A 23,485-nucleotide genomic window follows, 5' to 3' on the forward strand; every position below is an offset into this window, starting at 1 on the left:
GAGGGTGGGGAGAATGGGAGCTTAATTTTGGCGTCCTCCAGTCTTTTCCCAGTTTTAATAGGCAACACTGGCATTTTGTTTGCATGCTTCTTGCATTTTAATCCCCCAAATTCCTCTCTCCCCAGTTCTGTGTTGGGCATTTTTAGGGCCCCTTGCGCTGTGAGTAGTCACCAAAGCCCCACTGTAAATTATATAGCGGGAAAAGTTGGAAATGTTTTCATGGGCTTTTCAGAACTCTAAATTTCAAGTTTTTTGTTTTAATTTTAACCTTAATCTTATCGCCTTGCTCATATCTTTCTCACTACCAACTGTCCTTCCTGCCTCTCTGCATACACCTCCAACTGCAGGGGTGGGTGGCAAATTCCCTGTTAAAGTCAGTGAGCGTTCCAGGCACAGCCATCCCATAGAATGAAGAGTATGGGGAAACTGGCCCACGATCTTTCTCACCCTCTTCAAGGGAAAAGAGAGTTCCATCTCAGACTTTACCAAAATAAAACTTCACACCCTGAAGGCATCGTGAGTGGACTTTTCATTCCCAGCAAGGCAAAGGATTAGATCTTTTCTCTGATTACTAAGGAATAGAGGGTCAGATAACTTCATGAAGACTCCCACAGGCAGCTGAAAGGGGGGTTTAAACGAAAATCACCGAAAAGTACCCTTTCACAGTAGGGACTTGTGTCAGAGCTTTTATTTCATCAAGTTGTTGGGATCTCATTAGGAGGGGGGTTTGTGGATGGTTTGGAATTGAATTTGAACCGCTTCCAGCATGTTGCATCAAAGCCCTGGGATGCTGCGTCTTGGGCTGACATTTGCCTGCACAGGGTGTACTCGGCTCTGAGCTGGAGGGCGTAAATGTCGTGCCTTTCCAAGGGAGGACATCTTTGCACAAAACAGTCATGTGGATAAACAAGTGTACTTTTTTATAGCAAAAGGCAGATCTTCAATCTTAAGCAAAATATTTGTTCCCCAAACGCTTATCTAAAAATGTAAGAAGAAATAAATTAAGCCTGAAAAAAGTATAAGAATTCTATTCCTCAGTGATGTCGGGGGCTCCTTTTCCTCCGGCCGTCTAAAATGGAGGCATTTCCCCCCAGTTTCTCTTCTCAACGCTTGTCTCCCCTCTCCCTCCCCGTGTGCTCTCCTGCTTTCCTCTCTGGGTGTATGGCTGCTAAGTCTAAGTTGCTCACCTGTTTGTTTCTACCCTTTGGATGTCCCACTACCGTTTGAAACCCAGCATATGCAGAACTGAACTTCTATTAGCTATAACAGCACCATCCAATAGAACTTTCTGTGATGATGGAAATGTTCCATTTCTGTGCTATCCAGTATGGTTGCCACTAGCCACATGTGGCTATTGAAGTTTAGATTAATTAAAATTAAATAAAATTAGAAATTCAGTTCCTCGGTCACATTAGCCACATTTCAAGTGCTTAGTAGCCTCATAGGGCCAATGGCTGTTGGATTGGGCACCACAGATCTAGAGTGTTTCTGCTTACATCTTTCCCCCAGCATTTTATTAGCTGTGGGTCCTTGGGCAAAGTACCTGATGTCTCTGCTCAATTCTCCCATCTGTAAAATGGGACTGATAATAATCCCTGACAAGATGGTTGTGAGGATGCAGTAAGGTAGTAGTTACAAGGCATCGAGTGTAATACATACTGTAAAGGCTTTTTTAAAATCGTAGATCCTTTTCCCTTCTCCAGTGTTAACTTCCAAATATCCATCTGGAGCTTAGATAAGGTGAAGTCACCAGAGCCATTATGGCTCAGTTTGCCCATCACAGGGAACACCTGAAAACACTGTGGGTTATTGGAAAAGTTCTGAGCAATTCTCTGCAGGCGGGTTAATACAAGAGTGCCCGATAGGATCTAGCAAAGATTCTTCTAGATTGTTCGCAGCTATTTTAGTTAGGATATTAACCTTGTTTCCCAGGGTGTAATGACAGGAGAAAAGTCCCCAGGAAACTAGGCTCTGTAGGAACATTGGGAGATGTCTCCATCTGCTTCGGTGAACACTGGTGGAGAGCAGTTTGGTTGGTGAGTGTGAACCTGATGGAGAGACACCCTGGGCAGCAGAAATGGTCTGGGTGTTGGGTGCAGAGATGTCCAGGGCCTTCCGGGAGAGCAGGGCTGCAGTCCCACCCCCGGAAGCCGTCAGCCGTGGACCAGTCCTGCACGCTCATCAAGCAACGGGTTTAAAGAGGGGCTGCATGGTTTATATCCTGGCTGCAATCCATTAAAGCTTTAATTACACTAATTAGGGATTTGGAATAATCAGGTTAGCCAGCCTGAAATGGGGGCCTGTGCTCTCTGTGAAGAAAAGCTTTGCTAAATAAACCAGCAGGATAAACAGGATTGTAGGGGCACATGTATTTCTGGGAACCAGCTGATGCTAAGGATTTGTGCATGCTTTTGGCATGCAAATAAAGACTGCTCATTGTAAATCCACAGACGGTCTGGAAGCCCCTCCAAGAAACACTTCATTAGCAGTTAAAATTTTCAAGAATGTCACTGTATTTAAACACACACACACACATCCTGAATTTTTTTTTTCCCCAAATAACCTGTAAAGTCCCTTTTTGAGGTGGAACATATGAAGGAAAGGTGATTAGGGGATCCTGTAAAATACAAATTAATTTTTAAGCCATACTGAGTAGTAATTTTGTGTTATTCCCTTTTCCCCCTAATTTAAAGGACACCAGAAGTACCATTATGATATTCAAAGCAGCTCACCATCCAACATGATAATGGGTCCCCCAGAGCTAAGAGTTGGGAGTCATTGGCTCAGACATTCAAAATTAATAATAACCTTTGATGTGTCATGCAACAGCATATACTCTATATATATAATATATTGTGCTCAAACTCTGCAAGCATTATAGTTTAGCTCTGTGCGTGACACAGGGAGAGAGAGAGACCCTGCAATTAGGCCACTAACCATCTTACTCAATTTTGAAACTTCATTGGGCATTTCCCAGGGACTGTTAAAAATTTTCCTTTTTCTCTTGTTTCTCTTTTCCCTGTTCCCCATATATTTTTCCAGTGATTCAGTGAACACAGATGAGAAATACATGATGATAATCGTGGCCTAAAAAGGGAAGAGGGGAGAAAGTTTAACCAAGAAGGCAAAATATTGATGGCATGGCAGTTCATCATATGCGTCTCTCTAGTTTTGTGTGTTTTTGAAATTAGCTCTAATAAAAAAATTTTAATTATCACCACCCTCAACCCCGTCATCCTCTTTCCCCCAATACTGATGCATGGTTTACAGTTTACCGAGTATCTTTAGTAGTCCCAAGCTTCTTGAGTTAACTCAAGCAGGAAGAAGAGATGTAGAAGTTCAGACCCCTTTGATTTTTTTTTTTTTAGAATCTTACTTTTTAATTAATATTAAATCTTACGCAATCGTATTTAGACTAGTCAGGAAAAATCAGGACAGATGGTAGAGAATCTTGAATGCTGAAATGAGGGATTTAAACTTGAATAGGTAGGAAATGGCTTATACACTCTAGATTATCATACAGTGTTTAAATGTTTGAATCATTAGAATTTTTGACCATGGAAGTAAGATAAAACTCTTAATCTGTAATTTATGGGTTTACGTGAACAACTTTAATTTTATTCAAATGTTTGTGTGTGCCTGCGTACATGTAAATGTTTTTCTGGAGACAGGATCCAAGACTTTGTTTTCTCCCATCCCTCCTTCTCTCTCTCTTCCTTTCTACCTTCTTTCGCCCTCCTTTATTTATTATCCTGTTTCTAAGCCACATTCCCGCTTGAGTTAACACAAGATAAGGAAGAAAGTGGGTAAATGGCACATTTTTAGAAAAGAGTCAAATGAAATAATTTGAATAATGTTTAGCACTTTGAACTAAATTCTGTATATATTTGTCTGCATTGTATATTAATCACCAATGAGGCATTCTATCTTCAAATATATTCTAGTCATCTTCAAATGTTGATACAGTTATAAACATTATTTTAACTTACTTCCTTGACAAATGGAATACAGTAGCATAGAATTCAAACATGTTTAATTAGATAATTCTAAATTTTTAAAAGAACGATAAAATTAAACCACAAGGTTTCTAATTCTAGCTATGCCACCTAATCTTTGTGTGACATTCACCAAGTCACACCCCTTTGATTTTTTAAAAATGATTATTTAGTCCTCAAATGTGTGTGTACTTATCTGAAGAAGCAAATACTGAACCACATTTATCAAGTGGAAGCCTCCTAGAAAACCGGGAACACCAAGCCCTTTAGTCCAGAAGCAGTTTAACTGAATTTTTGCAACAAAAGGAAAGAAAAATTACTTTGAAAACAATCAGCTTCCAAGGCCTGTGAGACTTGAGGTCTATCAGCTTGTCATGCCCGCGTATGTATACTTTGAAAAAGGGACAGCCCATGTATAGAAATGACTTTGCCCTCAAAATAGTTTCCCTGCCCAACTGGATTAATCCATTTAAGAAGAAAATTCTGTTGACTCCAGTCTGTTCCCAAACAATGCTAGTCTGACTGCTACTCTCTGTATAAGTGAGTCACATCTACAGAAATAAATTTGAACGAGCACTTGGCCTTATATTTGTACTCATGAATGCGTGCTGTTACCTGAGTGTGCACTTAATAACATTGCTTCACTCTGGGGACAGCTCTCGTCTTGGTCATAGTCAGCTTTCTCTCTCAGCATTTTGTTTACTGTCTGCCATTGTTGCTCCCTGATAGTCAAAGGATGGATAATATATGCATCAATTGAGTTAGGACTTGCCTCCACTGGGATATTAATGGAAATATCAGTGGATACTGGGGGAAACATCTAAGTCAGAGATGGGGCACAAACTTTCAGCTTATGTGTCACTTTAATTCATGGATAGTGGCAAACAAGGGCCTGGTGAAAAGATTCTAAGGCTGAATCCAGAAGCAGCACAGACAAAAGTGCTGTGATCCAGTCACAATGGCCCTCGTGAGCTGACTGGACTGTTAAGTGGCATGAGAGCCACTGTGTGTGCCATCCTGGCATAAGCAAGCTGTCCCTAGTTGGACTCCTCTGACATTGAGAGTTCGCTACCATCCCACATGCTTCCCCTCCTCTTTCTCACCCCCAAACTTTCTTTAACCAGAGCCCTCATGTGCACCCCGTCCCCTGATGGTAGATTCACCCTGAGTCCCTCATCTTAACTAAAAGTTGACTGTCACCCAGCCCACCTGGTCAGAAGAGCTCACCTACATCATGGCAGCATCAGAGAAGGACTTTTCTTTGACTTTTGACCCCAGGCTTAGATATCTTTCTAAGTTCATCTTAGAATGGACTGCCTAGGTTCTCCCAACAAATGACCTCTTATGGAGGAATTATCTAATCAGATGGCTGTTACATTTTTAACATAATTCCTGGGTGAGAGTCAGGAGAACTGGGCCGACGCCCATGGAAATACCAAGACTCTGAGTGGTCTGACAGACGTGCAGTATTATGTGCGCCAAGTGCTTTTCATGCACTTACTCAACAAGATCTTGACACAAATGAGGTGGGTGTCTTATAAATGAGGATCCCAAGACTACAGAGGGTAAAAAATTTGCCCAAGCTTGAATACCTAAATCAGATTACAAGTTTGCCTCCAGAATCTAGACTTTCAACCACCAGGCTGTGTTCGCAGCTGTTAATTATACTGAAACTAAAACTCCAGAGACTCTAAATCCAATTTTTTTCTTAGTTTTTAAACTTCTCCCAGCTCATGAGGAGAGTTATGCATCATCTCATTAGCTGTTTACATGGAAACCTCAAATAACTCATTTAATTTATTTCCAGAGGAAGCAAAACAAGAAAACTCAAAAGCTATTTGTAGTTTTGTACCACAAAACCTCATAAAATGGAATTTCTTTGTTTTGTTCATTGGTTTTTACACGAATGTCAAATTAGCAATGAAAACCATGTGCGAGAAATAGCCATGGTTATTTCCAATTGGATGGAAGTAGAATAGGAATGGAAAGGATGATAGAGAGTTGCCAAGAGAGGGATATTCCAGTTGGCCATCAAACTAAAGATTTGTGGGCATCGTTTTCAGAAGTGGTTTTTATTCTTGGCATTGACGATGAAAGAGACCATGGTTTGCTCTGTTCAGGCTAAAGTAAATCAAAATTAATTGCTTCACTGATAATTTATGCTGACCTGTGGCTTTAAGTAGTGATTGCTGGAACTTGAACCAGAGCTTTCGTTAAGGTAGATTAACTATCTCATTCCTTAGTTGTGAAAAAATACCCAGTATTTATTGGGAATATACAAAGTAATGGTATTCAGGGATGGGATTTTGTTCATTATTGCAGTTATTCAGCTTCCACGCATGAATTTCATTTGAGTGCTAAAATTCCGGGAAAGAGATTATTGGTTTAAAGAAGAAGGAAAAAAAACTAATTCCTAAGCACTATTCACAGACAGCTAGCTACCAGTCTTTGAATGATACTGTTTATAAGTGTGTTTCCATTGGTCTGCAGTCTCCACATTTCCTGGGGTGGGCAGGCCTGGGAGTAGAGGCATCTAGCAGCCGCTGCCCCTCTGCGTCCCAACAAAGGGGCACTCCATTCCCCTTTCTCCTGGCTCTTGGAGAGGATAAGCTCCTGGATGTGGCTGCTCTGTATTTGGCTTCTTTCAGTTTGCCCAGCATGTTGCAAATGTTTCCTAAATTTAATAGTTCAGGGTTCCTTGAGACTGAATTTTTAGCAATGGCAATGATAGAAAATAAAGTTAGATATTTTTAAAAACTTCTATCTAGAGAATAATTATAAGCAATATATTATTATGAACAGTATATTACAATGTACATATGATGTGATCGCCAAATAATGATAAAAGTAAATTTTGTATTGTAATGTCTCTGCATCTCAAAAAAATTTAAATTTCTTCTTCTGTTATTTCTATTGTCATTATAATCTCAGAATAAAGAACAGTCTTTCTCATGAAAGGATTATTTTATCCCAAGATTAAATCCTTCCTGTATTTTATGTTAAAATGGCTTTTTATTCTTAAAGAGAGGCTGGTGATGGTAGATGATAGATAAGATATACCGCTTGGCAGTAAAAATGGGTAGCTCAATATTAGTTATTAAATAAATATTTTTAAAAGTTTTTGATCATTCAAGCTATACCATAGGTGCCCTTAAAAAAAGAAAAATGGGGAAAGTTATAGCTCAGTGGTAGAGTATGTGCTCAGCATGCACGAGGTCCTGGGTTCAATCCCAGTACCCGCATTAAATAAATAATAAATAAATAAACCTAATTACCTCCCTCCCCCAAAAAAAATTAAAAAAAAAAAAAAAGGAAAAATATAATCACCAGGAGAGTAGATAAGAGGAAGGTCACCTCTTCCCTTGTCTTTTTTCCCCTTATCTCTTTCTCTTTTCTGCTATCCCTGTCCCCAAAAATAAAAAGAAATAAAATAAATAAATTAGCTACAAGACCTAATATAAAATTGGCTTGCCCTGGTCTTAATGTATTTTGTGCAGATTAGACCAGAACTACTCCTCAGAGTCTAGGAACTATATCCTCCTGTGTGTGTCAGATTAAAACTTAGTTTAAAAAAAATTATATATATATATGTATATGTGTGTGTGTGTGTGTGTGTGTGTGTATACATATATATATATAGTGTCACTTAATGAAATAAATCTGTCAGTTTTGGTTTGGTACCCAAGAACAAAATCTGATTCATTGGCTGGGTACTTCACAAATTATGCCCACAACTGATATGAATATCAGATGAAAATCACACACACACACACACACACACACACACACACACCCCTTCAGAAGTTAAGTGCCAAACTGATATGATCAGATGGTGTAGGGTTTTTTCCTGGTGCTGCTTTTAGTTTTATTATTTTGCATTAAAATTTTAATAGCAGCATGTTAAAAGAGGCTCTGAGTTTTGATGACACTGCAAAAAATTTTATAAAGCTTCAAAATCCACCCCGGAGGCCTCAGATCATGGAGGCAAAAATAGCTGTACAATGAGAAGTGAAACATAGGATTGTTGGAAACGGTGCTAAAACCTTCCTGAAATCAGTGTTACTCAGGAGTCCGCATTTTCTTTTGTCTACTGAAAAGAATGTTTCTTAAGTTCCTGATCACCAGAAAAGGCCCTTCTCTTAATGAAGAGGGGCAGACAAGTGATCACTCCACTTGCTGCCAGCAGGTCATGTTTCACTGGCCAGCTGTTTTAACCAAACACCCCTCAACCCCACTGTGGCTTTAAGTTGCTAAAATGAGACTTGCCCCATGAATTTATTAGCAGATGTGCATTTGGAAAGCCATTATTACTTTGAGACCTAGAACGGCTAGACACTCTGACATGTGGACCACACATGACACGCTGAGATGTACCCATTATTCCCATGGCCTCTTTCTAGTGTCTTACGGATTGTTTTCCTTCCTTACTGGCATTCTGTCCATACTTGTCCTGGGTTTTCCATAGTAGTGGTGGGAGAAAAGAAAAGTCCCTGAGGTACTTCCAACTGGAGAGATCAGTTGTCCTTGTCAAGTCAGAAATGCCATTGGAGCAATGAGTTAGCAGATTTGGGAGTATTTGGAACCGTGGTCTATCTGCCAGCTCCTAGAGGCTTTCCTCAAAGGCTTTCTCGGTTTCACAAACTTGTTTTCACTGAAAAATGGCAATACCCAAAGGGCCACTGAAAAGGCAGAACAAAGCTGTTTGAACTTCAGCTGAAGTGGTTGGATGTGGACCACATCAGAGCCTTGTTCAGCTTTATGGATCTCCCAAATAGAGGGCAGCCTTTAACTACGTAGGGAGACTTTCTGTCAAGTAGCTTGTGTAGATGGTTTCCTGTTGCCTGTCCTGCTAGAAAGATCTTCTATAATTGGAGTCTTCTCAAGAAATCAAAGCAGAAGAGTAAAGGAGGTATGTGGGTTTATAGATGCCCCAGCATATTGTCCTTAAGGAGAGGAACCTCCTGTTTGTATTCCAGCTACTGTAACTGTCTTTTCAAATTTACCTATGATTGAAGCAGTGGTTTAATCAATGCATGCAGAATCAGTGATGGTGGCTCTTTGCTTTCAGAATCAGCGGAATTCATAATGGTGGAAATTATCCTAATACTCGGTAGTTCAGCTCAGAAGTAACCAAATTGCTGTGTCAGAGATGAAAGACTTGTAAATTAGGATTTCCAGAACAAAGGTGTTCACATCCATTATGACATTTGTCAGACAGCGAGTGCCAGGCCCTGTTCCCAGTGCTTTTCAGATATTAATTCACTTAATCTTCACAATAGCTCTGTAAGGATAGGCATTATTTTCACCATTTTCAGGTGAGAAAACTGAGGCACAGAGAGGTTAGGTAAGTGCCCAAGGTCACACAGCTGGAGAACATAGAGGAGAAATTAGCATCTAAACAGTCTATCTACAAAGCCCATCTCTGAACTGCTAAGGTCATATTTTCAAACTGCAGGCCATAATCTGTTAATAGGTACAGAAATTAGTGTGATGGTCATGCCAGGATCTTTTGTTAAAATGAAATAGAATAGAAAAATTGCAGAGTATATCACATGTAGTAAGGATTGTTGCATGAAATCTTTGTTTCAGATATTTACATAAAAATGCTTTATCTTTGCTTCCAGATAAGTTTCACAATTCATATGTTTTCTGATTTTGGAAAGATAATATGGTGCAAACACTGCCTATTACATAGCACTCCCTACAAGATCTGGGACAGCCCCCTGTAGTCAAACACATTCAAATATGCAGTGAGGCATATGAATATTCACACTAAATACAATAAATAAAGTGCAAATAGCCTTTAAGCAGTTCATGTCAGAGTTGGTCTCCCCGTGAGTTTTGCTGCCAAACATAAAAAAATTGTCCAGTTTTCAGAGCTCTGGAGATTTCAGAATTGCAGATTGTTGACCTAATTACACATATGTGTGTACAGGCTCTCAACATGAGATGCATTTCTTCTAATGGATTGAGGTCAGAAAAAGTTTGGGAAGCACTGCATGATGCTATTGCTGGAATCATGGACTGTTGGAGCCGGGAAAGAGCGTAGGGGTGATATATTCCTTCTATCCATAAAGCCAAAACTGCTCAATTTTAACAAGTAGAAACACCAGAGCCAGACTGTGGGAGAGCACTGGGATTTCTGGAGGCCACCCGCTTCTTCACCCCAGAATGAGATGATGCACAGCTCAGGCCTCTGGACCACACGTCCTCTCCAGAGTCTTACAACAAGCAAACCACACCGCATCTCAGAGCTTGGATCCTTTTCAAGATTTTAAGAGAGACTCAAGTTTTGAGCGGTCACTTCGATCGTCGGCTTCTCCAAAGCCAGGGAAGCCCATTGGTTTGGCCCCAGCAGGACACTTGGGCTCAGGTGTTTGGCCAGAGAGTGAGGTGGCGGTGGGGGCTCTGCCCAGGCTCCAGCGAATTCTGTGAATTTCCTGAGTTTGTGGTTGAAACTGGTCTCCATGGACCAGCAATTTGACATTTTCCCCCTGTGGTGTTATATTCATGTTTCCACGTTTAACATGTCAGACTGAATGAACATTGTGGTCTACGGATTTAAAAGATTTATAATGGAGTCTTGAAAATTTACTTAAGGAATATGTACTTCCCCAAGCAATAACACATATTACTACAAATGACCGTATTAAATTAAAGTAGCTTGGGCATTTCTGATTTGTAGGAAAGTTAAAATTAATCTTACGGCAGTTTCGGTTTCAAAATGAAAACATGACTTTGCCTGACCACAGGTTTCCAGGCTGTTAGTCAACAGTGAATGAACCCTCAAGTGACTCTTTTTTCTTCTTTAAGAAATAAATCCAGTTCTCTCTATGTGTAGAAAAGTAATACTAGAAGGAAAATACCCTGAAAAATCAACCATAGTTGTATCTGGAAACTTCAAAAGTTCTGGTTCTATTTTTCTTCATAAGCTGAGTGGTGAGGACACAGATTGTCATTTTATTCTTCTTTAAACTTTGCTCATAAATATGTACCCTCAGTTGTGTGTGTGTGAATTCTGGAATTTTTAACAATGTTTTTAAACTCAAGTCACAAATCCATATAATTTTTTCTATAAGTGTCCTTTAATGAAAGATCTTATTATAATTTTAAGAGAAAATCCTTTCTTGATCCATCCTTCATCTCTTCCGCAGTTAGCTCCTTTAGGGAGTAGTCACGGAGTCTGATTCAAATGCTTTTTTTCCACATTAAAAAAAACAATAATAATAATTACAGGTATACTGGTACATGTTTAATGGCTGACTCTCGGATTGGGGGAAAAACCCTAATTTGTAATATTCACCAATTTCTGCGGTGTAAATACTCCTATATCGTGGTCAGTTTCAAGCTACCGACATTATATTGCTGCACAGATTTGGGAAGAAACGTATAGTAGCATACACCACCATATAGTGATTCTACCAGACAGATACGGCAGTTTTAAGGGAAAGAACAATAACAGAAATAATAACAATAACAGAAATAATAGTAAAAGTGGAGTAAAATTATGAAGAACTTAGAAACTTTGAGTATTATTACCTTTGTTTTTAGTATACTTGTTTTAATTATAAGTTCACATACTTGAATTTTTAATAATAGGTGTGTTTAACAACTGGCTTACAAAATCCCTAAAAATTTAATGATCAACTCTCACAAGCCAGTATGAGCCCACACTGGCACATTACTCTACAAGATTAGAACACTTCCCATCACAAAACAGGAAGAATTCGGGGAGGCGGGCACAGCCAGCCTTCCCCATCACAGCCCAGGGAGGCTACAAATCCAGGTCCCCCAGGAGCCAAGGGGCCCCCCACAGCAGAATATGGCAGATGCTGAGAGGATGAAGCCCCCTGCTCCTCCAACTGCCCCACTTCCAACATGTGAACCCCCAGAGGAATTCCCTCTGCATTTCCCCAGCCCCTAAACTCTGGCCCCTTAACCCCTTCCAACTTTGAAAACATGACTCTGAAGCAAAAACAGGAAAGCTCAGGGTTCTTTGATGTCCCCACGGCAGTCCGGTAGAGCAGGAACTTTTGATTTAGTCCTGAGGCGTGACTTCTTGGATGCGAGCTCCACCACCAGCCAGCAAAGTGACCTTGAACGGGCAGGCCCCTTCACCTCATTTCCCAGTTACTTTGAAAAATGAGGAGGTTGGACTAGGTGATCCATCTTCTCCAGGTTCCTTCCTGCTCTAAAACCCCACGTTGGCTGTGATTACTGAGGGCCTCAGAAAAGATCACCACTCATGTCAAGACCCGCTGAGAAAAACTCATCAGACCACAGAGTGACATGACTTCCCAAGCCCGAACGCCTCTCAGCTGTGGGGATACAGGAGAAACATTTCTAATCCTGATGATGGAAAGATCTGGGCTGTGTTCCTTCAAGGATGTGTCAAATAGCAGCTGCCCTTGAAGGTGGAAAATGCTCAGAGCCCAGTTCTTGGCTGCAGTCTCATCAGGTTCTTTATAAACTTGTCTCCCCAAATGATTCTTTACCATTGGGAATCCGCACATCTTTTGACAGACAACATATTGATGGAATGTTGCTTGGGAACTTTAGGGTTTAAGTAAGTCTCAAAAAAATACATAAAGTACCGTTGATAAGTGGGAGAGGAACAGTGCAACACTGCCAGGGAGAAACTGGTGAATTTTATCCGGCACTCCCAAGGGGTGTATATGTCTGTGCACGTGGGTGTTGTCACCGGGAGTAAATTCTGCAGCTGTGTGTCTTGGTGTGGCAAGGTTGCCATGATTTATGGGTATAGCTGTAAGTTCATAACCACCAATCCAAGGAGAAGGAGGGAGGGTGGAGGGAGAGAAGGATTGGCAGAAGTGTTTTATGAGTTTCATGTTTAATGCTTTTAACATGGTGCCTCATTCTTGCTTCTGGAAAGCACTTAGCAGATATAAGCCAAAAATAGATTGCTGTCCATAGCTGACCAAACCCATGCGGGGGTGAAGGTGAGGGATATGCGTGTGCATGCCGTTGTGGTGGTTTATAGTTGTTTTTATATCTGAGCTGTAAGAGTATTTATTTTATAATAAAAAGCATGAGCTGTTGATACTTTTTTTTTTTTTACCAGAGTAAGAGTAGACACTGCAGAGCCTCTCCATCTCAATCTCTCTCTCTCTCTCTCTCTCTCTCTCTCTCTCTCTCTCTCTCTCTCTTTCTCTGGCAAGAGTTTCTTTCTGACACTCTGTGCTGTCTTGGTTGATTCCTGGTCTGCTGTTCCATAATCCATCCTTCTAGACATGAGACACGAACCAGGTGCTTTCAGAGCCAGAAGCATGCAGCACATCCTCAGGGAACTTGGAGTCAGGTAGACAGGATATACCGACATAACCACATTTATGAAGCTTTCTCTAACATAACACCCACTTCCAACATGGCAGGCACTGATACCTCGTTTAATCCTCACAACAGTCCTCTGAAGTCAGCACTGTTATTACCCTGTCCACTAGCAGGTGATCTTCCTCCATCAGGAACATTCAGACTCACAAGGTAACCAGGGGCTACCGGGCGCACTAGGTCTCTTCAGGGGAGTTGAGGGCAGAGCCACCACCTGCCAGCAGGGCTGCGTCAGGTCTTCTGTGAAGTTCTCGCTGGGACACAGGGCAGTCTGTCCCGATGCAGATATAGATGCCCCTTTGGCAGAGGTGGGAGCTGCCCTGGAATCAAAGTCCTTGCGACCCTCCCTGGGCATGCTCCCCAGTTCCCTGCAGGGGACTTGTTCAGGTACAAGACGGCCATGCTTAGGAAGCCCACGGCTCAGGCTTCCTATCAGGTATGGACTAATCGATTGTCCAGATGCCATTCACCAGACCGGGGCCAGTCTTATCATAAGCCCAGTAGTGTGTTTGGCATACCAGAATTAACCAAAGATCAAAGTCTCTTGCAGAAAGGGAAAAGAGGTATGTTAACCCTTTACCTGCAATTATAAGTCCCATTTTACAGAGAATAAACCTGAGGTTTAGCGAGGTTAATCAACTTGCCTTAAGTCACATAGCAAGTAACAGAGCCAAGGATTTGAACCACGGCCTGCCTAGCTGCAAGTCCGGCTCTTAACGAAGATGCAACGCAAGATGTAAATTGTGCATTCCGTGCCATAGCATATCTGTGTTTTCTCACTGTTTAAAAAACTAACTTGAATTACCTACTCTGAGAGCCCTTGGTCTTCCTGGAAGAAGCAGTACGTTCACCCCTGGTTTTGCCTGCTCCCTGCCACCCCACACACCCAGCTGGAGAGGCTCCGCTCCGCACCAGGTGGTAGTTGTCCTTAGAACAGCAAGAGAAAGAGCTAGTTCCTTGCTTGTCTCTGGAGTCCATATTTTGAGTAGAGGCTTATGAGGGGGGAAAAAGCAGTTTTAAGAGCAGCAGAACCAACTTTGGATCTGAAAATAAATGAGTACTGGGCTACCAGGTGCAAACAATTCTGTTTTGCGTGATCATTCCTTTCTTCTTTTTAAATCATCACCATCTTGTAGCACAACCTAAGAGCTCAAGACAAAGCGTGTTGCTTTATTACAGTCTGATTCAACATATAAAATCCAGTTTGTATATCTAGATTGCATTGCAAAAGCCCTTCAAGAAACGTGCATTCATGTTCCAAGTGTAAAAGTAGACATTTTAAGACACTGTAATAATATTGGAATATTGTTTCATTGGGTGTTTAAGGAACGCTGAGTTTTACCAGGCATGAGAACTAACTACGCCATTGTGTATGAAGGAGTTTGGTAGGCAGAATGTGAAGTAGGTTGGGTAAAATACTATGTTTAAGCACAGTGAGATTTGTTTATGATGAATTGTATTAAAATAGTCAAAACACAGTTGATGGGAGGGTGGCAAACAGAAAGGACTTGGGGCTACAGTTATGTTTTTGTTCTTAGCTTTGACGTTGGGCACAGATGGCTGTTTTATCATCTAAACACCTTCTAATACTCTATTCACTAGCCTTTCTGTCACAGTTTTCAGAAATGCAGTTGACATTTGCTATTTAGCTAAGAGATAACCATTTCATAGATGGTTTTAAATCTCTTATTACATGAATTTATGACATGCTAGATTACAGTGCGAAAAGAACAAAGTTGGAATATTCCTAACGTAAGAGAAGTGTTGAAAGAATAACTGAAGTTTCCAAAGTGAAATTATCAGGAAAAGTCACCTGTCCCTTTATGACTAATAAAGTCACAACATAAGGCGATCTCGCTCAGTGACCTTCCTCCATGTACTAAACTCGCCCCCTTTTCTTGGTTCTGCTTGGGCAGATTTATTCAGTCACCCTGTAAATGTTGACTGGCATGTGCTTGGCAGCGTGCTAGCAATGTTACAGGGACTTGAGTCCTTTCTTGTCAGTTAATGACTGGGGAGACAAAACCTTCATCAGCCAAGAAAGTCTTAAAAACCCAAATAACAATATGAGAATCCAGAGTAATACAGAAAAGAACCAGTTTTCATGAAGCCATATATGGTCAGTGGCACAAACAAGAAATACTACTGACTTACAGGTGGAGGAAGTCTTCTCTGCCTGGGGGTGGCTAGGGAACTTTGAGAACAGGGGTACTTTCTAAGGGCTGAGCGGACCTTCCTTGAGAGGCAGCGTCATAACTGAAGGCAGTGCAGTGAGTACAGATTAAAGTCTGTGTGTGTTCATTTCCTGTAGGGAAGGTTTGCCCAGGGAAGAAAGTGTTCTTACTTTGAGGAACCTTAGCACAACACACTAGAAGACGACTTCATCTCATAGGAGAAGGGAAGCTGTTGCGAGTTTTTGAAATTGGGGCAGACCTGTGAACAAGCCCCTTTCCCAGGCTGGAGCATCTGTCAAACTCAGGTTCACTGTCATAATTCCTCCTTCCCTAGAGATGGTCCCGGTTACTCATGGACGGTCTCTTCCATTGTTGCTGCAGATTCATGACAGATGCTGCCCGCCGAGAGCAAGAGTCCCTGAAGAAGAAGATTCAGCCCAAGCTCTCACTGACCCTGTCCAGCTCCGTGTCTCGAGGGAACGTGTCCACTCCACCACGACACAGCAGCGGAAGCCTTACTCCCCCTGTGACCCCGCCCATCACCCCCTCCTCTTCATTCCGCAGCAGCACCCCGACCGGTGAGTGGCTTTGCCTTCGGGGGGGCGTGTGGGTGGGTGGGTGGGTGTGTGTGTGTGTGTGTGTGTGTGTGTGTGTGGTGTGCTGGGGGACCGGGGACAGATGATGATGATTCATACCCACCTCTTCTTTGACCCTTTACTGGTCTTTGTAGAGTTTACTGATCCATTCATCTATTTATTACTGAAGAATATTTGTAAATTATTGTTTTTAATATGTATGTGAGAAAGGTTTTATAGCTGTTTTCAGGTCTTTACCATTTGTTATGTATGAAGTGATACAGTGTCTTAGCTTTGCTTCAGTCAGTAGAGTAGATCAAACAACACTGATTACGTGTTGATTATTGCCATGTGTTGATTATTGTTGAAGCTGGGTGATGAGTACACAGGAGTTCATCATACCATTCTCCCTATTTTTGCTTAAAAAATCTTCCATGATAGAATGATTAATTAAAAAAAAAACATTGAGTGCCTCCCACATGCCAGGCCCTGAGCTACAGTAGTGAGCCAGAGGAGACCCGACCCGCTTCGTCCGGGCGGGCTGAGGCCTGGTGAAAGATGTTGGCAGTCTAGGGGCCAAAGTTACCCTCCCCCGGTGTAAGCAACTGAAAAATAAAACAGGATTCGGAGCTGAAGATTAAAATCAGCTTTGTTACTGCTTAAGGCAAAACTGCAGAATAGAGCTAGGATCTGTAACAGCTGACTTCTTAGTATGTCTTCCCTGAATTGAACTTACTTCCCAAACGTTCTTTCTAAGCTTACCTGAGCGGGAGCTGACCAGAGTGCACCCTGCCCCGAGCTGAGCATGCACAGAACTTCTCCTAAGTCAGAGATCCATTAAGTCATCTCTCCGTGGGCAACAGCCCCTCCTCTTCTTTTTCCCTTCTGAGAAGTGGAGAATATATTTTCTTTCTCCCCTGTAGGTGTATAGACAGGCATTCATCAAATAAATACACCAATAAACATAACATTGTAACCATGGAAACGCTATAAGGAAGAACTCAGATAGGAAAGCATCCAGAAAGAAGTCTGACCAAATCAGGAAAGGCTTCCCTGAAAGATAAATAGGAGTCAAGTATGTAAGAGAGGACAGGAGGAGCGTCCAGCCAAGGGAACAGCATTCTGCAAAGGCTCCGTGAAGGGGAGTCTGGCAGGTCTCAGGTACTAAAGGCTGGCCATGTGGCAGGGTGTTTGCTAGATGAGGCCAAGATCTGCAGGGACCAGGGCACTGAGGGGCTTCTTAACGATTCTGGTTGATCCTAAGAGCAAAGAGAAGCCGCCTAGAATTACACCATCACCTCAGTAGCATTGCCCCCTTGACTGTGGGTGAAAATGTTTATTTTCTCTTACAGTTTATGTATTTCTGCATTACCAAATGCAAGTTCGTGTGCCTGATGCACAGTAAGGCCAAAAAAATACCAAAATGTCAGAGTTTGGAGCAGAGAAAGGTTTATTGCTGGGCCCAGCATGGAGAATGGGTGGCTTATGCCCCCAAACCCCCAAACTTCCCAAAGGGTTTTAGCTGAGCATATTTAAAGGCCAGGTGATGGAGGGGTGTCCCTGGGTGTGTGATCAGCTCATGCACCATTCTCTGATTGGTTGATGGTACCCTAGGACAGGGGCTATGTGCTCATGATCATCAAATAGTTAATTTCTTCCATTTGGTGGTGGTTTTTAGCATCTGAAAAACTCAGGAAATATGCACAAGATACTATTATCTGGTTATGTCAGGGAGGAGCTACGGCAGAGAGTATGGGGGAGGGGTCTGTCCCCAGAAGGCCTCACAGGGCCCTGCTCTGTCACACTCTTACATCCATCTTCCATCAAGGGAGGTGACTCCAGTCATTTCTTAAAGCGTGTTTCAGAATATGACTTTTGCAAAATAATACTTGGGGGAAAGGGATTCCCTAAAAAGTTTGCGGAAATGATGGGTTAGACAAAGGTAAGCTGGTTTCTTCAGTGCAGGGCTTTAATATACCTTGTTATTCTCCAAGGGGAGGATTTAGAAAGTTTTCCAAACTTAGTCACTCTGATTATAGGACCTCTTTTTCTAGGGGCATCTTGAGGGGAGTGAGGGGGCTCATGGTTGACAGACACCCTGTGTTCTGTCAGGATTGGGCATTTTGAAGACAGGATAGGTGTGGGAGGCAGACAGACCAGAGTTCCTATCTGAACTTCACCCTTTACAAATCATTAATTAGCCCCATTATTGGAGTTTTTGTGTGAGTTAAATGTGATAGCATATGCATGCATTAAACATTCAATAAACGTTCATCTCTGTGGTCCAGAGTTTTCAACTAGTTGCTTCAGGAACAGAATCATGGCTCATTCCATAGAGGATGAATTGGTTCATTTGTGTTGGGCATTTGGCCATTTCCTTAGACAGACCACCATGTTTCTCTTATATGTTGTTCTGTGCAGATTTACTTTCCAGGATCTTTGTGTGACATTTACTGTGTAAATCTAAGGGGTGCCATGAAAGTGTAGTGTAGCTCTCCAATCATCTTTTTGGGGTATTTCTGTGTATATTTATTCATATATAATATGAATTATGGGGGCAGTTTTATACCTGGGTATGTTTTATATCTGACTTAATATGCATTGACTCATAGCCAGCACCAGATAACCATGACCGTCCCAATTAGTAATGGGAGCTTTAGAACCCCATGAACATAAAGACAGTTTGAAAGTGAGAGTTTATTATTTTTCATGTAAGAATGTTTGGAAGAAATAGAATCATTTCCTTTCCTTCAGACATAAAGAAGTCTTTCTGACACCTTGTCTATTTTAGCAATTTCCCACTGAGAGAATTAATTTATGTTGTGGTAAAGATGTATCATTTTCAGTCTGTCAAGATCATTGGTAAGTTATTTGCTGCTTGAAGAACATTCCATGTAAACATCAAAAATTAGCAGGGGAAATGGTTTCTTAAACCCCTACCCTGTGCAATTTTGATTGTGTACATTTTTCAATGTTTGAAATGTTATTTTACCTGTAGTTAGAGAGATCAGCTTATTTTGCCTGACTAATGTGGTTTCAGTCACTTTCATTGCCAGGCTATAAATAATATTCCATGTTTCTCCCTCCTAAATTCACTTTTCCAAGTTTCACATTCAAGATGCATTCCTGGTCCAGAAGTAATAGTCCTCTCACAGAAAATTTCATTTACAAAGTAATTTTTAAAATATACTGTCTTGACTAGACAGACTTAGATCTCAGTTTCATCCTAGAGTTTCAAGTACTTCTTAGGGATTCTTGGAACCAAGATTATTTTGCAATTTCTAAACCCTAGGGGCAGTCTTCTTTCCTCAACTTTCTCATTTCCTATCCTTACTTGTTTTGTTTTTTTTAGTGTATTTTTTTAAGTATTCACTTAAGGCTTAGAATGGTTTAAATCGCGGGTCAACAATTTTTTTTGTTTGTTTTTTTGTTTGTTTGTTTTTTATAAAGAACCAGATAGTAAATATTTCATGCTCTGCAGGTCCTAGGGTCTCTCAGCTACTCAGCTCTGCTGCTGTCGTGGGAAAGCAGATATAGAACCACACGATAGACCTGATGTGTTCCATTAAAACGAAAAGTTTAGGTGGAGAGGGTACAGCTCAGTGGTAGAGCACGTGCTTAGCATGCACGAGGTCCTGGATTTAATCCCTAGGACCTCCGTTAAATTTTTTTAAGTAATAAATAAGTAAATAAACCTAATTACTTCCCCCCCCAAAAAAAAACAAAAAAAATTTTTTAAAAAACTAAACGTTTTGTAAAACCTTACTTACTTATTTACAGATTTGGTCCACAGGCTATAGTTTGCCAGCCCCTGGTTTAAATCATAGAGGTATGGAATTTAAAGATAAACATGATTAAATTCCCTGAAAATCAAGTGTTAAAACAATTTGTACCATTCTCCTTTAAAAGTAGTAATATCTAAAGTGTAATTACTCAGGAGGAAAGGCAACTTACTTTTTTTTTTTTTTTTTTTTTTTTTTTTTTACTATATATGCTTACTGTGTGCTTTATATATGATTATTTAATCCTAACACCAGCCCCACTGAGACATTATTAATTCCCACATACAGATTAAAGAAATGGAGGTTTAATAAGGTTAACTCACACAAAGCCCCATGTCTGTCACTTCCAAAAGTGTGGTCCTTTAGTGTGCTCACACTTTCCTTCCACATTAATTATTATTATGTCAACACCTTTTTAAAAACTCTCATTAGACCTTCAGCCATTTAGCTGCCCCAGTTACTAACTTGACACTTCCAAACCCAAAATACAAAAATAGGTTAAGATACTGGAACTGTGGTTTACCTTCGCTCAGAGTCCCTCCCACTTTTACCCCAGTCTGCCATTCAAATAGCAGGTCAGAACTGAGGAACTTACCAGTTTCCTTTAGCCATGGTTTTCTTTAAGGGTGAATTAAAGCTGACTCCAGGAAGCCAATGGTTAAATATTCAGACTTGCAAACCAGTTGTTAAAAGCTTATCTTGAAGCTGGTGGCCACGGTAGGAGTTTTTACACCAGTGCAGTTGGCAGAAGCTACCTGTCAGGACTTCTCCCCTACCCCCTTTACCATTCTACCACCTTTGTATCCTTTCAATAATTGTAAATCTAATCTTAGTTTGTAGTTCAAAGGATCATGGGCCTAATTGTGTCTGTAAATAAATCTAAAGCAAAAATTAATCACCCATAAGTAAACAGTGATCATTTAAAACAATGGATTGCTCAGCCCCATTCACAACAAGGTTGTGCATCACTACGTAATGACATGGGAAGGTTTCCACATCATGGTGTTAAATGAAAAAAATTGGATTACAAAACTGTATGTGCCTTCTGATCCCAATTTTAATTTTCACTCCCCAAAATTTAACTGGGGTTACCTTAACATGATAGGAAGATGGGTGTTTATTTTCATCTTTCTCTTTTCCTGTTTTCTAAAATGATCCTGTATTATTTTCGTAACTAATATAACTGCTTAGTGCATATAATCCGAAGATATACACAGAATTACTGACCCTCCCTCCAAAAAAAGAGTTTAATGAATTTATTTCCTTCAGAATAATTTAATTGACATTCTTGGGGGGGCAGTATGAGAAAGGCCTAGGTTAGCTTTTGCATCTGCTGTTAGCAAGCAGGTTGTTTTGGTTATCAAAAGCCTGTGGCTTAATTAAGAAGGTAATTTTTCCTTTTTTCACCCCCATGTTTGCCTGCTGGATCTCTTAAAACAGTGGCTGTCAGTGAGGCTAAAGATTGAAATCACCTGAGGAAGTTTTAAACCTGCCTTTGCCTGGGCTCCACTCTGAAGACTCTGCTCCAGTTTGGAGGTGGGGCTTGGGCACTGGGAGTGTTTCAAAGCTCTCTCTAGGTAATTCAGCCTACAGCCAGAGTTGGGAAACCACTGCTTTAAAATGTGACCCCTCTTGCTATCATAGCTGTGTGTTTTCTTGCCTGGGTTAGCCTATTTCCACCTTGCTTGGAGAAAGATTCCTGTAGTCTGCTTGCTTAGGCGCCAGAGGTGAGTCCAGTGGGACTGAACAGATGCTCGCCTATGCCTTAATGGAGAAGCCATGGAAAGAGTTGGCTGGATTGCTGGTTGTAATAGCACTGCATAGTCTGTCCTGGAAAATATTTGTATATGTATTTTGGCCCACTTCGGGGGAAAAATTCAAGTATTAAACCAGAGAAAGGTACCCAAGGAAATTAAACCAGTTTGTTTTCTTGTTTAGGCTGCCTATAATGAGGGTGAAATCACAGTTTGTATCTCTTAATGCATGACTGAAGTTTCTACGTTGTGTTATTTCATTTCGTGTTCCTGCCTCCTGCTGTCTGGCCTTAGAGTAGACCTCTAACGTTGCTTTACAGCTTTGGTAACCGGTTGCTCAAATTATAACATTTTGAAGTGCTCAGGAGTTACTAATAAACAGCAAATCATTTTAAAAAGTAAAGTATCAATTTTTCCCTCAGGATGGAAATTACTCTGCCATACAGGATTACAGAACGGAGAGAATTTTGCTTGACACTTAGAAGCTCTCTCTGAATGAAGTTGAGGTAACCTCTCCCTTGATCCCTTTATTTTTAGAAAATGAAATAAACTCATACAGGCTTACCAAAAGCAGAAAATCTCAGGAAAAGATAACTAAGGGAAGGTCTAAATTAACATAATCCGCCCCTCTTCCTACCCAGAAGAGAATGAAACAGAAGGAAAAACCTCAGAGAGAGAAATCTCATCCTATGTAATAGTGGAAAATGAGAAAAGCTACCTGTCTTAGCCTGACTGAATTTTGTGACCTGCTTATAAATTCCTGAGGCTGTGGTTTGGTATTTCTAACAGGTTCTTCCCTAAAGAACTGACTGTCTGCGATGCTGCCTGAAAGTCTTCCTATCGAGAAAACGGCCTTGATTTATATTTTCCTTTTTGCCTAAACATGCGGTCTTAAGCCGGAGAATGACTTCATGTTGCTGTATTATCTGGCTTACATTATATTCAGGGTCACGAACACACCCTTTCCTGGCCTATGATTTGTTTGCTTGTTTGTTTATATACCGCTTTGTTCTGATCATTGACCTTTCGTCTTCAGAATTGATTGACTTGTAAAACCTTTATCCTGCTTCCCGAGTGTCGAGTGTTGTGGTCCAGGCTTGTGGCTAATGATGCTTCCTTCCCCCTCGCTTATGTGGCTGCTTATTTTTCATCTCCTCTAACTACCCAAAGTGTTGACAGAGTGAGGGGATGGCAACAATGAAATAGCATTTCCATGACTTTTCTTCGGCTACACCCTTGTAAGAGACCTTCCCAAACAAAACGTTTTCTTGACTTGAAGGAAATAATTAAATCAATGATGATCTGTAAAATATTAATACATACCTTTATAGCACTCTAGTGCACAAAAACATTCACATCACCATTTATTAATCTTACTTTAAAGACAAAACATTCGAGGTTTATTTAAATGATAACTTGCCCAAGTTCAGTGGCCCCTAAGTAAGTTTTCCACAGCACTAGGATGGAGCGTCTTCCCATTTCACATAATTTATTGAGCATCTATTGTTTTACACTGTTTCAGATACTGGGAATATAGAAAAGCAGAAGCATAGCCCTTATGGGTGAGAACTTACACCTCTTAGTAGAAGCAGGTTATACACCTATACAGCAGGCACTTAATGAACATGATATATACACAGATGGACAAAATTCTCTGTATGGATGATTAGTTAGACAAGACAGAGATACGCACAGAGTCATTCTTTCTATACTGTTTTAGTGCAGTTATGAGCTATGTGTTCACACTCACAAAATGTCTTAGAAATTGTAAGGCAAATGTAAATTCCAAAGGACTTGGAATGAGGTGCAATCAGTGGGGAGTATATTTGGGGCAGACAGTTTTAGAGCATGATCATT

The 23,485-nt window shown here is 40.9% G+C and overlaps 1 protein-coding gene across 1 annotated transcript in view; it reads left to right on the forward strand.

Annotated features, from left to right (window-relative positions):
- Nucleotides 1-23,485, forward strand: part of JAZF1 (JAZF zinc finger 1) — a 299,755-nt gene that overhangs the window by 236,721 nt on the left and 39,549 nt on the right. The window contains exon 3 of the mRNA XM_074367315.1: nucleotides 15,899-16,095. Within this exon, the coding sequence (XP_074223416.1) occupies nucleotides 15,899-16,095 (197 nt within the window). The remainder of the gene's footprint in view (nucleotides 1-15,898; nucleotides 16,096-23,485) is intronic.

Source organism: Camelus bactrianus, chromosome 7 (genome assembly GCF_048773025.1).
Source record: "Camelus bactrianus isolate YW-2024 breed Bactrian camel chromosome 7, ASM4877302v1, whole genome shotgun sequence".
NCBI lineage: Eukaryota > Metazoa > Chordata > Mammalia > Artiodactyla > Camelidae > Camelus > Camelus bactrianus.